This window comes from Schistocerca gregaria, chromosome X (assembly GCF_023897955.1).
Source record: "Schistocerca gregaria isolate iqSchGreg1 chromosome X, iqSchGreg1.2, whole genome shotgun sequence".
NCBI classification, from domain to species: domain Eukaryota; kingdom Metazoa; phylum Arthropoda; class Insecta; order Orthoptera; family Acrididae; genus Schistocerca; species Schistocerca gregaria.
This window is the reverse complement of record NC_064931.1, coordinates 335,717,639-335,735,804: the sequence shown is the minus strand read 5'-3', so window position 1 is coordinate 335,735,804 and position 18,166 is coordinate 335,717,639. Positions and strand designations below refer to the sequence as shown.

Below are 18,166 nucleotides of genomic sequence, written 5' to 3'. Positions count from 1 at the left end.
AGCTTTTTGTAAAAGAATTTGGTGATTTACACAGTCAAATGCTTTTGTTAGGTCACAAAAATGCCAATTACTTTCAGTTTTTTGTTGATAGATTCCAAGAGTTTGCCAGTAAATGCAAATATTGCATCTTCTGTTGACAAACCTTTCTGAAATCCAAACTGACTTTTGCTGAAGATATTGTGTTCATTGAGATGATTAACTATCCTGGCATTCATTAGTTTCTCTAAAACCTTTGAAAAGCTTGTCAGTAGTGATATTAGACCACAGTTAGCAGTATCCATCTTATCCCCCTTCTTATACAGTGGTTTTACAACTGCATACTTAAGCCTCTCAGGAACTATTCCTTGCTTAAGTGACACATCAGAAATGTGGCAAAGGACTTTACTTACGTGGCTGGAGCAGTATTTTAATAATTTGTTAGAAATGTTGTCAATTTTGGCAGAGTTTTTACTTTTCAGGGATTTAATAACTCTTTCAGTTTCTTGAACCATGACTGTTTTTACCTTCATGTGTTGTACTGAACCAGGTACTCTAGCTTTCAAATATCAGCAATATCATCCATATTTGCCAAGTGTGTAAAACAATCCAGGTAGCTTGATTAGATTTATGGTGAACTTATCTCCTCATGTTATTAGAGTCTAATCTGAAAAGAATTCACCAGATACTAATGAATTTTACCAGTTTTCCATTAAACAACCCTGTTGTCATTGGTCCCACTTCAGATGTACTGTTTTGTACTTGTCTGTTGTGTAGCTGCTCCATAGATATTCTCTAAACTAATTTCTGCCTATCTAACTCCTTTCCAAAACTGATTGTGGTTGACTTCAAATAATGATTTACAGGGTTCATTGCAGTGTTATCATCTAATTTCCCAGTGCTATGTATGCACCATTTCTTTCTACTGACTCCAGGATAATTAGTGTGCTGTTCTATGCACCAACAGAAGATTCAGTGCTGAAGACGGATGCTTTCTATGAGCAGTTGCTTGATGTATTTGATCAAATATGCTGTCATGATCTTGTACTTCTCATGAGTGATATGAATGCACTACTTAGCAATGATCATAATGGCTTTCAGTATGTTGTTGGACCCTTTGTGAAAGCACAAAGCATAAATGATAATGGTGAACATTACAGTTTATCCTGTAGCCCCTATGGGCCCTGCTTAGGCAACAGTTTCTTTCAACGTAAAATATACATAAGAAGACCTGGTGTTTACCTGATGGAAATACTCTAAATGAAACTGATAATGTTTATATAAATAGCTGATGGAGTCATGTTTGTGAGCTACAGGAATTTGATCTGGGTGGACTTGAATGTGAAGTACAAACTGCAGCAGTGCCAACAATCTAAGCAACCATTTGATGGGCAAATCTAGAAGACAAGGAAGTAGAACATTCATTCATAATCAGTCTTAAAAATCAATCCCAGTCACTTCAAGATGTATCTGATGAAAATGAAGTGCAATCATTTAAATTATAGGAATCTATGAGCACATGCACAGAAGAGACAAATGGATGATGGAAGGGAACATAGAAAGAGGGATTCAAGGCCAAACTTGGCAGCTCATAGATGAAAGAAAGATGGTAAAGTAAAAGTGTATGCAAGATCACTAAGAGCTTCAAATAACTAGACAAAAATATGGAAAATTAGACCATCAAGTCAAAAGCACTTGTAGAGCTGACAAAAAGAATGGTTTTAACAGAAATGTGGAGAGATATGAAATACTGCCTCTCAGAATGACATCAGGGCATTATGCTATATCGTTTAAGAACTTACTGGAGCGCATAAATTTTCAAAAAGTCCCATGAAGGATAAAAATGGCAAACTTCTGTGTAAAAAAATGGTGAACAAGCTGCCCAATGGGTTGAATACTTCAAGGAAACCCAACATAATTAATGCTAACAACTTTGAAAATGAGCCAGAAATGTAATGGCTAATGGTAAAAATAGGTGGTAGTACAGAAGCAGAGTTGTGTGCAGCAATAAAAGCACTTAAAAACAATAAAGCAGTTAGTTTGGATAAAATCTCAGCTGAAATTCTGAAATGTAAACGTCTGCACTTAATTTGCCACATTACTAAACTATGCAATACCTATTGGCAAACAAGGCAAGTGCCTGAAGACTGGCAGCATAGCATAATTGTTAAGCTAACAAAGAAATGAATTCTAACCAAATGTACAAATTGGAGAGGTATCAAGCTTCACTTGGTGCCAGTAAAAGTCTTTTGCCTCTTCCTTTTAAAAAGGCTGTGAGAAGTAGCAGACTGTTGATGAGAGGAGAAAGCTGGCTTTCAAATTGGGAAATCCTGTTTTCTAAAAGTAATAGAACAATGCATATAATTCAACTGTTCACTATATGTACACTTAATTGATTTTTAAAAAGCATTTGACAGTATACAATGGGAATCATTGTGGTATATTGTATACCAATATCGAATTCCTGGGCACCTTATTGACATTTTCAGAAAACGGTATCATAAATTCAAATTGGTGTGCAAGAACAGAAGATGGAAATACCCCTTACTTTAGTATTATGATGCCATCAGACAAGAGTACATTTCATTACAATCCCTCCTCATATTAGTTATAGATTTCATATTGAGACAAACTGTGGAAAACTCCAACATTGGCATGCATTTGAATGAGGAAACTAGGCTTACAGATCTGGATTTTCCTGATGACATCATTCCTCTGAAAAAAAAACTGCACAAAGTACTAATGAATACCAAGATGGTTGGAATGACCAGTTCTGTAGGGCGGTAATGATAAAACAAAAACAATATGCAAAAAAGTGAAAATGTATCTACTCAAATTATAGAGCTGAGAAGAAGTGACCTACAAAGCCTGCACAAAATCATTGTGAGTGAAGCTTGTGGGGCATGTTCCACACATGAAAGAAGGAAGAATCCAAAATCAGTACTGTTGTGGAAACCAACAGATGGATACAGAATGCATGATGCAAATTTATATAAAGTTGAGTGAATACATAAAATCAGTCTTTTGGAGGATAAATGGAGGACAATTTGTTGAGATAATTCAGGGCACCTTCAAAGGAGGCTACATATAATTGCACCACGAGACATTTTTGAGTATTGCTTCAGTATTTGGTATCTTAAGTGTGTCATCCTGAAGAGTGGCTAGGGCTGCAACTGGCTGATTTAGTTATGTATGTGTTTCAGATATGATTAGGAAACTTAAATGTGAAAAGGCAATGGTTTTTGATTGAAGTTTGTAATTGTGAGAAATGAGGAGGAGTGATCTGTATGTACTTTAAAGAAATTTTTTAAGCCAAGATCAAATTGAAACATGTTTTTTTCTCACTACTTTTGACAGGTAAGTGTGTCATCTTCAGATATTTAAAAATATTTTTGGTGGCATATTGTGTTCCACTGTGCTTTCATTACTCATATCATGTAAACATGTTAGTGTAGAGTATATTGCAATATGTGCAATATATAGTCTTACCTGTCAAAAATGGTCACTGCAAAACATGTTTGAATGTGATCTTGGCTATAAAAAGTTTCTTTAGTGCAATGTTTCTTTCCATAGTTCTCTTGGGTAAATTTAGGGGACCAATATTTTTATCTTATCCTTACAGTCAAAACTCAGAATATCTAATGTTGGCAACAGAAAGTTTTACAGTTATTTTATCTTTTGATGGAATTATTTACTGTTTTATTCCAGTATTTAGTGTTAATTCATGGAAAATAGTTCCTGAATATGTTTCTTCTCTTGCCAGACGTTGATTTCTTAAGCCCATCATCATTCAAATCTTGATAACCTGCATATTTAGTTCCTTGAAGAACAAAGTTGAAGCTGTTTCCATTTTGTTTCACTGTACTTTATCACTTACGATGAGATGTATAGTTTTTCAGCTGTGCTACAGACAGATAATAGAATTTGGATTTTCAGGGGAATATATTCAAATAAGATTCTGATATGTGATTTTAGTCTCCCATTGGTTTTATTTTATATATCTCCTGCCATTATCCACTCAGATTAGCTGTAAGCCTACCACAGAGTACTGACTTTATTTGTCACTCTGTAGTTAAGAGTGAAAATTTTGTCTCAGTCTATGTAATGGATGGAAAAGAACCAGTAGAATATCAAATATGAAATGACAAAAGCAACATGTAGAATGTGATCATTCGACAGTAAACTTCTATCAGAAGGTATTATAAGAAAATGATAAGACTAATAGGGTGCCTAACTAGGTGAGTATGAGGTTATCAACACAAAATCTAAAAAATGGTAATGCAGCAGTATGTCTAACAATGCATAAAAAATAGGACATCATGTAAGCTACTGTAAAAAGAATAGTGAATGCAAAGCAACTCTGTGAATATCAAGAGCTCAAATGCCAAGCCAGTATTAAGCAAAGAAGACAAATGTGAAAGGTGGAAGAAATCTATAAAAGGCTATACATGGGAAATGAATATGAAGACAAAATGATAGAAACAGAAGTGGAAGTATATGAAAATGAGATGGGAGATATGACACCCAATGAAGAGCCAGCCAACACGAAACTGTTCCAACTGGTGTGTGAAGTATATCGGACTTCAAGAAGAATGCAATAATTCCAGTTCTAAAGAAACTGGTACTGACATTACTAAACTATCAGTTTAAAAAGTCATGGTTCCAAAATACTGACGTGAACTGTTTACAGAAGAATAGAATGACTGGCAGAAGTTGACATTGAGGAAGATTAGTTTGGGTTCCAGAGAAATGTAGGAACATGTGAGGCATGTATCTTAGAAAATAGTTGAAGAAAAGAAAACTGAAGTTCATAACATGTGCAGATTTAGATAATGCTTTTGATGAATTTAGAGAGTACTTATGATGATGTTAGATGGAATACACTCTTTGAAATTTTGAAGGTGGCAGGAATAAAGTACAGAATGCAAAAGTGGAAGATCAGTTCGGGTTCTGGAGAAATGTAGGAACATACAAGACAATTCAGACCCTACCAATTACCTTAAAAGATAGAATAAAGAAACATAAACCTATACTTATAGCATTTGAAGATTTAAATACAACTTTGGAAACTGTTGTCTGGAATACACTCTTTGGAATTCTGAACATACCAGGTATAAAAAACATGGAGAAAAACAGTGATCTACAGCTTACCCAGAAACCAGACTGCACTTACAACAGTCAAGGAACATGAAAGGGAAGAAAATGTTGAGAAGTGAGTGAGAAATATTTGTAGTTTATCCCCCATAATATTCAGTCTTTACAGTGAGTAAACACTAAATAAAATGATTAAGTAATTTGAAAAGGGAATTAATGCATAGGGAAGAAAATGAAAACTTTGGTGTTTGCAAATGACATTGTAATTGTCAAAACCAGCAAATGACTTGGAAGTTGAATTCAACACAATGGGTACTGAGTTGAAATGAAATTGTAAGGTGAATATCAATAAGAAATAAAATTAGGATTACGGAAAGTAGACAAATTAAATCACGTTATGCTGAGGGAATTACATTAAAAAGTGAGACACTCGAAGCAGTAAATGAGTTTTGCTATTTGGGCAACAAAATAACTGACAGTTGCTGAAGTAGAGAGAATGTAAAAAGTAGACTGGCAGCAGCAAGAAAAGCTTTTCTGAGGAAGATAAATTTGTTAACACTGAATATATAGCTAAGTATCAGGAACTAATTTATGAATGTATTTGTCTCTAGTATAGGCTTATGCATAAGTGAAACATTCAGATAAGAAGAGAACAGAACATTACAAAATGTGGTGCTGTTGAAGAATACTGGGGATTTGATGGGTAGACTGAATTACAAACAAAGAGGCACTCAGTCATACTGACAAGAAAACAAGATTACAAACTAATGGCACAACTTGGGTAAGACATTGGTTTCAAAGATACATCTTGAGCCATCAAGGAACTGTTGAATCTGTAATCGAGGGAAGTTTTGTGTGTGTGTGGGAGGGGGGGTACCAGTTGTAGAAGGAGACAAGGAGGCTTAAATGGCTGTGGGTTGTGACAATTATGCAGATATGAAGTGACTTACACATCAGACTAGTCTTTGACTAATGTCTGCAACAACAACAACAACATAAAAACTCTTTCTGTAACGCACAATGTCTCCATAAAATACTAGTTTTCCATTATTAGTGCTTTTCTGTTGTACTGAAAATTTATTTTTTAAAATTTCTTGTGTGTAAGATGAGTCTGTTATGGTACTTGAAGTTTTCATAAACCTAACTGTAGGCCATTTATTGAGAAAGACAACTATTTTTCTGTTCATAGTTTTCATTTGCACATGATGAATTTTTCTTTGAGCTCACATTTACATTTGTGTGACCAAGAGTTGATAAGAAGTCCTGCATATGGATCATAATTTCAGTATTTTTGAAGAAGGGAACTCAGTTAGACATGATGAGATGTCCAATTAATACATTAGTGTATACTGCATATTTTTTCCAGCCAGTAGCACCAAATTATTTTTCCAGCCCTATATAAATTGTGCTATGATGAATTTCATATGCAGACTCCACTCAAGTACACTAGAGCACTACTATCTGGTGACTATATAACACAGACAAATATTTAAATTTTTAGGGACTCTAGTAATTGTCTTTCATGTTCTTATTACATGACTACTTTCCTTCCACAACTATGAAGATCATGGCAATCTATATCAAAAAAGTCCATGTACATTCTCAAAATTTTGCTCCAGCAGGTGGTCAGGAGGGTCATTCTCTTCTTGGTACTGCCTATCTAAATCTTGATTTCCTGTGAGCATAAGGTTTCACTTTTATTCAGGATGACTGAAATGTTGTACCAAAGATACAGTATCAAGTTTAGTTAATGTATTGGTGATTTGCAAATAATAGTAATTTGTATGATATGATGGAGACAATGTCCTAGGTAACCAAATAGAGATGTCATTCAACTGATCCCAAAGTGGTTATGTGTTAATGGAGACAGCTGTCTTGACATTTGATAGGACATGCTGGACATTGAAAATGGCGATTCTTAGTTTTTTAACATTGTGATAATGGAGACGAGTCATGAGTATATGGGTGTGTGACAAACATTAATCACAGTCACTGCAGTGGGAGAACTTCGTGTTCTGAAAGCTAAAACATGTAGAAAACAGAATCAAAGTGATACTAAGTTTCATCTTTGATGATTGTGGAACTATCCACTGGGAATATACACCAGAAGGGGAAAAGTGACAAAAATGAACTGTTAAGTAAGTCTGCAACATCCGTTTGTCACATCTTAGTACAAGAGACCAAAATTCTGGAAAGTAAATTCTGGCCTTGCAGTTGCCCCACCCCACCCCTCCATCCCACCCCCTTCCGCACACGTGCACACACACACACACACACACACACACACACACACACACACACACACACACACACACACACAGAGAGAGACTTGTGGCTGTTGGTTATTTCTCAAATTAAAGACACCACTGCAAGAATTATGTTTTGAGAATAAAGAGGAGATGATGCAGTGTGTAGCATTGGAGCTGCAGGCCATTCCAAAAGATGACATCCAAAGCTGTTTACAGTTATAAATGGATAGGGTCAGTGCTCCACAGGTATGAAACATGTTTTTGGCATGCAAAGGGAAGAAATTTTTTATAGCTTGTATTTCTCATATATTATCTTTGTGTCCTGAATTAAGAGCAGTAATAGAAAATGCATTATGTACTCCTGAAATAATGTATTAAACATTGTCCACATGCTATCATTAATATTAGATGTGTTACATACTTTTGTGGTTGTTTAAGAGTTTCTTTTTTTTTAAATACAGCCTGCAATTATATTTACTTCCTTATACTCTTTTGTAGGAAATACAGTAGTGTTTATGAGTCACATTTTGATTAGAATGTCCAGTCTTCCAGTAAAAATAGACAGACTTTAGTTAGGGACTTAGTAATGAGAGGGCCTAAGTACAAAAGTTGGAGGATGGTGTTTAAGTAATTTGGTGCCAGCATGTGTTTGTTGGAAAAATTGTGATACCAGTACTGCTTTGCTGTAAAAATTGATACAATGTGTAGTTGCAAACAGTGTGTTACTCTCCAGACGCATCAACACCTGGTGTCATCAGAGACTCTGCAAAATTATGAAAACTGTAATAGATGTGTTGTTTGTAATTAGGTCCTGTAGCAGGTTAGTCCATATAAAAAAATTATTTGTGCAAACATAGTCTTAGGATATAGTCAAATAAGTATTAGGACAACATTTAGTGACTAATAGAAAGATACACCCCATAATTCATTGTTGGTAACCCTTAAGTTCTTTGACCTATTTTATTACATAGATGTGACATCAGATTAATTCACTTATCCATTTGTGATGCTTATGTAAGTTCTAGAAGTATATTTTTGTTTTCCATTGAAATAGTTGATAAAATGATTGACGTTTTGAAAATGAATGTCACAATAAGCCACTTTATATGTGAAACAGCAGGTGTGTGTGTGTGTGTGTGTGTGTGTGTGTGTGTGTGTGTGTGTGTGTGTGTATTTGTGTGTGTGTGGGTGCGTGTGTTTGTGTATGTTCGTGTGTGTTTATCAGTAATGTGTAGTAAAAGTCATATTAGAAATAAATATTTCTTAGAGTCATAATCTGTTTTACATATTCACTTAGAGAATGTTGCACAGAATATAAACACACTTTAATTTGGACAATGTGGATTTGAAAAAAGCTTCAACAGCTTAAATCAAGATAAAGTGTGTTGCAATTGTTTCTTGTAAATTTTTTTCATTAAGTCAAATTTTGGGGTCCAATATATTTAATAGTAATTGAAAACAAAGGATTTTTAAAATTTGTTCGAGGTAATAATAATAGTTATTATTGCAGAGAAGATGGGCCACCTCTTGCATAATACTGTTTTTGCAAGCAATGAACCAAATAGCGTTGGTAAACTGTATGAGAAGGTGCTAGTTCATTAAGTATTACAACACCAGATGGTTTTGGAGTGCCATTACTCATTCAAGAGGGCACAGAAGTACAGTACCTAAATAAAAATATTTTTATTCCCATGCTCCTTTCTTTAAATATAGAAGTCCTGAACCACATTTTCTGCTCCTGATGATGTACATTATTCTGATCAGTCAATGAAACCCATTTCTTATGACTATTTTTATCACACCAATAAATACACCACCCGTTTGAGTTGCTTTATCTTTGATGATGTCCTTTTCCTCGTGTCAGAGAGGTCAGTGATTAATCACCACTGAAAAGTGTCCTAAAACATTGGCACATCTCATCTTTTTCACTCTCACAAGCTATGTTAACATCTTCTTCTACAGACGATTTTCTTATTTTGTATCTGTCCCACCCACTCTGGGAATACTAGCCTTTTGTTGCTCCCATTATCCACCTGAAAGTTTCACATGATTCAATTCATTTTTTTTTTCTTGGGCTTCATGACCAGTGTTAGATTTTATTTCTGGTCATTGTACAGCAAACTAATGAACGTTATCTTATCTTCAGTTTTACAATAATAATGTGCTCCCTCGCCATTCCTTTTATGTATTTTATTTATTGTTTTGAGCAGTTTTATTTCATACATTTTCTATTTACTAGTTATTTTGCCAACAGATTTGGTGACAGAGCATATGTTCAAATTTTGCACCTCTGTTTTCCTGTACTGTTCCTATGTCACATCTTTAGTGCTTCATAATAACCAGATTTTATATTTGATGGCACTAGGCTTGATGAACTGCCTACAAGAAGTCTTTTTATCAGAAATTATGTAGCAGTATACCAATCTCCTTATTTTCTGTTCTGCAGTCATTAGACTCATGACATCTTCAAATTCTGTGTTACCCACACTAATCCTATAATTAAGATATCTTCTTACCCAATTGCTGTTTCATTTACATATATGAATATATAGAATCTTAGCAGGTGGGTTTGTGTTAATTTCACAGTAAATGACCGAGCGAGGTGGCGCAGTGGTTAGACACTGGACTCGCGTTAGGGAGGACGACGGTTCAATCTCGCGTCCGGCCATCCTGATTTAGGTTTTCCGTGATTTCCCTAAATCTCTCCAGGCAAATGCTGGGATGGTTCCTCTGAAAGGGCACGGCCGACTTCCTTCCCCATCCTTCCCTAATCCGATGAGACCGATGACCACGCTGTCTGGTCTCCTTCCCCAAACCAACCAACCAACCAACCACAGTAAATGATGAAACAGTTTTGAGATTTCATTCTAAATGGCTATGAGTGCACTTTCTACTGGTCAGTATTCGTTACATGTTGTCACTTTCTTCAGATGGGAACTATATTGATATATCTCTCTGTTTGGTGAGACACAATGTGAGTTTGGTTTCTGTGAATTTATATCTAGAGGTGATGCTGGAGAGAAACTGCGCTCCCCTGCCCATCTCTGGGTATGTCCTTGTTTTTTTCCTCCACTAGTTCTTCAAGGCTGGCATTTTCCATTCTTGGCTACTGTCTGGATGCAGCATGTAAATCATAATGATACTCATACCCCTGTGGGTGTTCATATGGGAACTCTAGTACAGAGTTTGCTTACCTAAACTGGATCTAGACATAGCTATGATTTTGTTGTTGAATACAAATATTCACAATTCCTTTTGTCCTCTTTATTCTGATGTTGCATGCATTTTTTGTGTATCTTTACTCTTTTCTGGTTTTCTGTATATCAAAATTAATTTCTTAATATTTCTTTTGTGTGTAATATTTACATGTTTCTCAAATTTAAAAGCAACTTCAATTATTTCTACAACTGCTAGTTCTGATTTAATTCTTCCAGTTTTATTCATTTTGGGATTCTGTTTATCATACACATAGAGTTTCATAATCCATTACTCTTTTTTTTTTGCAAAGTATGGTGTCTGAGTTTGGCAATTCTCTTGTATTTTAGGCTCACTTCAGAGCTGAAGGTACCTGATTGTTCTTTCCATTCTACTTTTATAAATCTTAATACAATGGATGCGTTGTGGCAGTTCAGTTTCTTAAGCACAAGCTCTTATTACCTGGTTAAGCAAGTAGGCAAGAAGCACTACTTGTTCAGCACTTTTGGAGCTGGCATGTGGGATTTAGATGCATGATGTTGACAAAGCTGTCAATTTTCCCTTGAAATAAGAAAGCCAGTAGACACAAGCTTTGCCACTTATGTATTGAAATACCTGAAAGAAAATTCACTGACATATAAAAACAAGCTTGTGTATCATAAAAAGAAACACATGTATCAAAATTTTGCAAAATTCCCTTTTGAAACATGACAGAAATGAATAAAAAAGAAAGAAAAATGGTGACTATGACTACATTTTTATAGGAAAAATGCAAAAGCTAGCTGTGAAGTCCCTGTACTTTGACAGTATTTCAGTTACGATCTTTGCATCTTTTTGGGAATGTTAATTCATGCACAGTATAAAGCCATAAGAGGAATATCATTTGAATTTAGAAGTACCTGAATAATTGAATAAATGTCAGTTGCAACTGTTTAATGTATTGTCTTCAATGAGATCTTGATAGTATAAATCTGGGGATCTTGGTATTCGCTATGGAGACACTTGTTACTTAGTGTGTTCTTTCAGAAAATCAATATTCTTGCAGCTGAGGTGAGATAAGGAAATTATATCTAGAAACTGCAGGTCAGACTTTCATAGATCTTTCATCTAGTAAACAGAAAACACACTTTTTCAAACAAGTATCTACAATTATGTCACTTCAGATGATTTCACTCACTGTTAAGCACCTAAAACAATATTTTAATAAATCTTTTTTTAAACAAAGCTGCCTCTTCTGGCAAACTACAGATAAAATAAGTTTTTCTGTGAGTTTTTCCTGGATGTTTAACATTCTGTCATAAAGGGAAAGGCATTGATAGCAGTTGATAGTAATCTTGTTGTGTTAGGATGATTTGTCTTGTTCTGGTTAAGAAAACAGTTTTCCATGTGTACTAAGTCATATGCATGCTCTGTCTGAACCTTTTATTTATTACTGAGATTACATCTGTGTCTGTGTAAAAAATCTCACAGGAATTGTACATGAAATGAACATTACATGTCATATGCTATTTCCAGTATTTCTCCTTTGAATGAACAAGGTTATGCATTGGTAAACCACTGAACTTGTTCTTAGGAGGTCTAGTGCTAGTGCTCAAATCCACATGTGTCATCTGGTTTACATTTTTAGTAGTTTCTGTACATTGCTTGTTGTGAATGTCTTCAACAAGGGCACTGCTTATTTTACATCTTCCATTTAGGTGCAGTGAAGTCATTTGTCCATCTCTAATGATACAAATGTAGATACTACTTTACACTAAAACTGTGAATCTTTTCAGTGATATTTGTAGCCAGTGTACACACTGACAGCAATAAAGAAGCTTGTCTCTCAAATCAGGTAATAGCTTCAAAAATGTAGCCCATTTGGAAGCCCGCTTATACAATATGTTTCTCAGTAAGTGTGATGAGCAGTTCTACTGTTTCCTTCCAACAGCCAAGGTGAAAATATGCAAAACCTGCATATGTAGACAAAATCTGCCTAGTGCATCACAGTTAGTACCCATGGTGCAAATTCAATAACAACTCAGGCCAGGAAGGGAAGCTATAGTGTGTACCATACACTGTTGTGTGTAAATTCATATGCAGTTATTTTCCTTTGGATATTACCTGGTATTGGCAGTATGTTGGTGTGGAAAATTCTGAGATGAGAAGTTGCAAATGCCTCTCTGGAGAGACAATATAAGAAGTATAATATGACAATATGTGATTTACCTTCAGTTATTATGTAGTGGATATTTTCATAGGATCACCTTATGTCTGACTTATATTAAGTTTTATGATATTATTGATAAGCATAATTAGGATTTCTACCATTTAAAACATGCAGACTTTGAAGTTGTGCATTGTCATCTGTTATACAAAAATTTGATGCCATTTTAATACTATAGTTTTCATAGCCAAATAATTTTCTTCTGTGAGTAATATGTGCTGTGAAAAAGTATTAATTCACTTTCAAGTGAAATGATTTTGTATGTCCTGAATTTTTAAAGTATAGTAGCCTAAATTTTCTAGGTCCAGAAATTTTAAAAGGTTTGTGTTCGACTGTCATTTCTAGAAATGTTTTCTTTCTATTTGTGAAGTATGGCATATACAGACATATGTTCAGGTTTAATGTGAGGTAGACTATAAAAATTACAGCAGACTATACAAATTACAGCTTCACTATGTAAATTACAGGAGATCAGTGGAAGAAAGTTGGTAATATTTCTCCCAGTAGGTACGACAGATTCATTTTTAAAATTAACTAGATTTGTACATGCATTATTGAGGTTTTGTAAGGCCAATTATTAACAGGAAAAGGGCATAAAAACTGTAGTGACCATGAAGCCTCAGTAATGTCTAGACATTAGTGTGGCAACTGTGGCTGGTACTCAGAATTCTAAAATATGTACAATGAAAGTGGAACCAGAGACAGTTATAAGGAACAAATTACTTCTCATGCTGTCTGAATTATGCTCCTCCATTGTTCATAACTTTAATAGCCTGATCATTAAATTAGCAGCTAACTCAGGACCTGTAGTATGACAGCTAGTCACCTAAAACTGCTTGTCTCCATAAGCACACACACTTATTTACTTCATCATAATTTCATAATTTTGAAGTTTGCATTGCAATTTGCATATTTCAGGAACAGGAATCTCTCATTTCATTTATAATTTCAGTGTATTTTATTTAAAAGACATAACAGTTAAATTTATGGTAACAGATGGTGCAAACTTTGTGCCATTAAAGATAGTGCTTTTTCAAAGGTTTTATGAAATATCCTGTCCTGGTGGTTTTACATGTGGTGACTATAGACTGAATTTAATTTAATTGTCTATTGGTTTTCTTCTTTGCGTGTGATAGACATTTAAAAATATAGTGTTCTCAGGAGCTGTCTTATAGCGTTACTGATGAACTTTGCTTAGAATTTCCACTACATATGCTAACTTCAGATTGTTTCACAAATATTTTGTGCATCATTCTAAAATGTAAGATAGCTAATTACTATTTTTCTTACCGAGGAAACATAATGTAGTAAAGTGAATCTGAGCATGAAATTGACTGCTTGTACCCAAGCACTAAATGTTATTGCATGTGAATGCTGAAGAAGGACTTGTTTTGACTCATCTGCACTTACATTTTATAATTTTCTCTGCATGTTTATGCAAAATTTGCATGTATCCAGAGAAAGTACTTTAAAGAATTACATTTCTTGTATTATATCATGTGTTTTGTTTAATGTCATGAACATGAAAAATTTTTATTTATGAAGATAGCAAAGATCTAACACTTGATAATGATAAAATCTATTTGACAGACTTATGTTTTCTGGTTTTAAATTAAGGGTAAACAAACATTGTCATGTATGGATTTGACTCTTGAAATTAGAAACTTTCATACATTACTTTACAAAAATAACATATTTTCTTGTATCTAAATTTATCATAAAGTCAGATTTTTGGTAAGAAATACGTTGAACATTTTCCAGAAAAAAGCGAATTAGAGTTATGTTAAAACTATAAATTTGCAAGTTACCTTAACAAGAAAGTGACTCATTACTACATCAGCACTTAATAATGCAGGTGTTGGAACTTCAGGATGTGGCTGTTGCCTCACGACACGCATCACTCGATTCCCTCCCAGATCAACATCTGCATCCATCAAGTTATGCACCACACAGGACAACTGCAACTTCACGATCACCAAGTCCCAGGTAAATGGCCCTGTTTGTAGCCGTATTAACCGTACATGTTCTTAGCAATTAGTTTTCTAATGCATTGTATTAGGCAGAAATGTGTGTGTCTAAGCACACCGACACATTTCTTTGGTCATGTTTAATGTGTGTTGTTATACTTTAAGTAATTCTCTTCCTTCATTTCAGAAAATTGATACACTATAAGGTAATGAAAACCTTTTATTTCTTCTATTGCTGTATTATGAAATTCATTTATCTCAAGTGAGCTTTCAGACACATGATGTTCCTGTATCATGTTTTAATCATATTATTCAGCTTTGAATAATTGATAATTCATTTTGATTTAAACTAATACACCAAAGTAATAAAAATTCCTTACTTCAGTATGTGTGGTGACATGTATTTCTGAAACTATTTACTTTAGTAATTTGAGAAATTTCAAAATAAAATTTCTTATTGGAATTATTAAATTGATTATGTGAAAGGATGCTGGTCAATGTGCCTTAATACTGATCTTTATAGTGCTTGCCTGGATTTCTAAGCAATTAACTATAACAGAGCATAACCACAAATATGAAATTAATTATGGCTCATAAGGGTAAAATAATTAGAAATCTGTGCAGCATAATAGGTAAAAATAATAGTCTTTCTTGCTTACAGGCAGATAATATTTATGATCTCCATTATGGAGTGACTCATTAAATCATTTACCCTAGTGATGGAAAGCAGCCATACATCATGTTTTTTGTGTGAAATAATTCTTACTTTATGTACTAAGGTCCAATTCCTTTGACTTGTAGTATGACCAAGCAGCTTGTAATAATTTCCCAATGTGCCAATTAATGAAAGAGGGTACATTATCCACATATCCTGAAGTATAACGCTTATAAATTTTTTGATGACTGGAGGCACTAAGAAATCACAATTCTACATGTAACAGTAAATTAGTTATGGCTCATAAAGGTTAAATAATTAGAAATTTGTGTAGCATAGTAGGTAAAAATAATAGTCCTTCTTGCTTACAGTGAAACAAATCTATGATCTCCATTATATGGAGTGACTCATTAAACCATTTACCCTAGTGATGAAAAGCAGCCATACATCATGTTTTGCGTGTGAAATAATTCTTACTTTATGCACGAAGGTCCAATTCCTTTGTCTTGTAGCATGACCAAGCAGCTTGTAATATTTTCTTGGTGTTACAATTAATGAAACAGGGTATGTTATTCACCTATCTTGCAGTGAAACGTAACTTTAGTAACGACTGGTGGCACTAAGAACTCATTATTCTACTTGTTAATGAAACATTGTTGATGATCTTAACTGACACTGTATGGAACAGGTAAAGCTATCATCAACCAAAGTTGTTTGCTATGCATGTTTCTTTAGGAGTTGGTATGCTGTTGCTTTCCTCTTATCTTCGAAATAATTTATGCAGCCAGTTGTAGGGGGACATACAGTTTAATGAAGACTCCAAACAACTGTGGAGCTTCCCATTTTTCTCCTAACAAATCATTTAACCATAGCTGCTGTCATCTTGCTAGAGAGGAGTGCTCACAGTATAGTCATCATGAAGATGTAGGAGAAAGTACAACAATCTGTCACTGAGAATGTCAAAATAAATGTCCTAGTGTATGTTTACAATATCTCGAATGTGTGGGCCCAAAGTGTGATACTAAAAACACCCCATAACATCTCCTGTGTGCACTGTTATTAAACGCATTGTTGGGCTATTAGTGTGCTCAGCTCCTCACATCATTTGAAAAGAGGCAATATTGTGACTAGTTGGATCGTCAGACCACACTACATGCATCTGGTCTGCTACTGTCCAATTTCTATATTGTTTGGCACGTTGAAGACTTATAACTTTATGGGCCACTGCAGGTAATTGCCTCTTGTGAGCACCCAACTTCCAGTGTTCATCTTGTGCAGTTTTTTTCAATGTGTTCACTAACAAAACAGTTGAGATGGACCTGCATTCACTGACAGCAACAGTTGCTTTACAGTTTTACATGATTGTTATTGCAAGGCATAACCCTCTTTTCTGGTCCATGTCAGTTAGGATCTTTTTATAACCACTGTCCTTCTGCCTTTTTACATGGCTGTGAGTCATTCCTTGTAGACAGATTAGATGGTCCTATTGACACATCAACAATATGGGCAAGTTCCATCGTGGCGTGGTCATGAGAACATCCAAACATAATAGCTCCTTTCTGCCATTCTGTCTGAGCTCCATGTCAACCCATCTTGTTGTGCTGATTCCTTGCAACTAACTAACTTATACACACAACTTCTCAGCCATGATTTACGTCAATGGTGGTGGGTTGTATCACACGCTGGTACTAGTTCTGCACCATCTAGAGTACCCTGAAGCAACCAGGGTTCTCTTTTAAGGGGCTGACTAATATGTTTTCCAGTGAATGTTCCTTATTATTAAGATGTAAGTATGATTTATAATGTATCAGGCCCACTATGTAAAATTCATTTTCAATTACTCATGATAGCATTGACTGTATGAACATTCATAAAAATAGTTAATTAGATGAATAATAATCTGACACACCATATCAGCATTTAAAAATTCTCCAGGTGGGAAGTTGCTCTGTAACACACAATAACCTTTCTACCCATACTCAAATAATGTACAAAAATCTTTTCATTGTCCTTTGATCAAAATTCACTGATATTAGTTATTTGCTTGCACAGTTCACCCTTGTTGGATTCTTTGTCTTATTGTCAGTAACTGACCTTTATTAAGTGTGAAACAGGGATTGGTGGGGGGGAATATCTTCCTTCAATATCCTATTCCTTTTTGGTGAGTCTCAAGATCCAAGTTCAAACTGTTGCCACAGTATGTCAAGTATGTTGTTGCACAAAATATTTTGTAAACACCTAATTTTATTTTCCTAGAACCAGATTACTAATTATCTGATACCAGAACAAGAAAACAAGTCTAGGCCGTCGCGTTCCCTTCACTGAACTTCACTGACTCAACAACATACACTCCTGGAAATTGAAATAAGAACACCATGAATTCATTGTCCCAGGAAGGGGAAACTTTATTGACACATTCCTGGGGTCACATACATCACATGATCACACTGACAGAACCACAGGCACATAGACACAGGCAACAGAGCATGCACAATGTCGGCACTAGTACAGTGTATATCCACCTTTCGCAGCAATGCAGGCTGCTATTCTCCCATGGAGACGATCGTAGAGATGCTGGATGTAGTCCTGTGGACTGGCTTGCCATGCCATTTCCACCTGGCGCCTCAGTTGGACCAGCGTTCGTGCTGGACGTGCAGACCACGTGAGACGACGCTTCATCCAGTCCCAAACATGCTCAATGGGGGACAGATCCGGAGATCTTGCTGGCCAGGGTAGTTGACTTACACCTTCTAGAGCACGTTGGGTGGCACGGGATACATGCAGACGTGCATTGTCCTGTTGGAACAGCAAGTTCCCTTGCCGG

The 18,166-nt window shown here is 35.2% G+C and overlaps 1 protein-coding gene across 1 annotated transcript in view; it reads left to right on the top strand.

Annotated features, from left to right (window-relative positions):
• Nucleotides 1–18,166, top strand: part of LOC126298058 (voltage-dependent calcium channel type A subunit alpha-1) — an 860,595-nt gene that overhangs the window by 777,614 nt on the left and 64,815 nt on the right. The window contains exon 36 of the mRNA XM_049989377.1: nt 14,576–14,706. Coding sequence (XP_049845334.1) covers nt 14,576–14,706 — 131 coding nt within the window. The remainder of the gene's footprint in view (nt 1–14,575; nt 14,707–18,166) is intronic.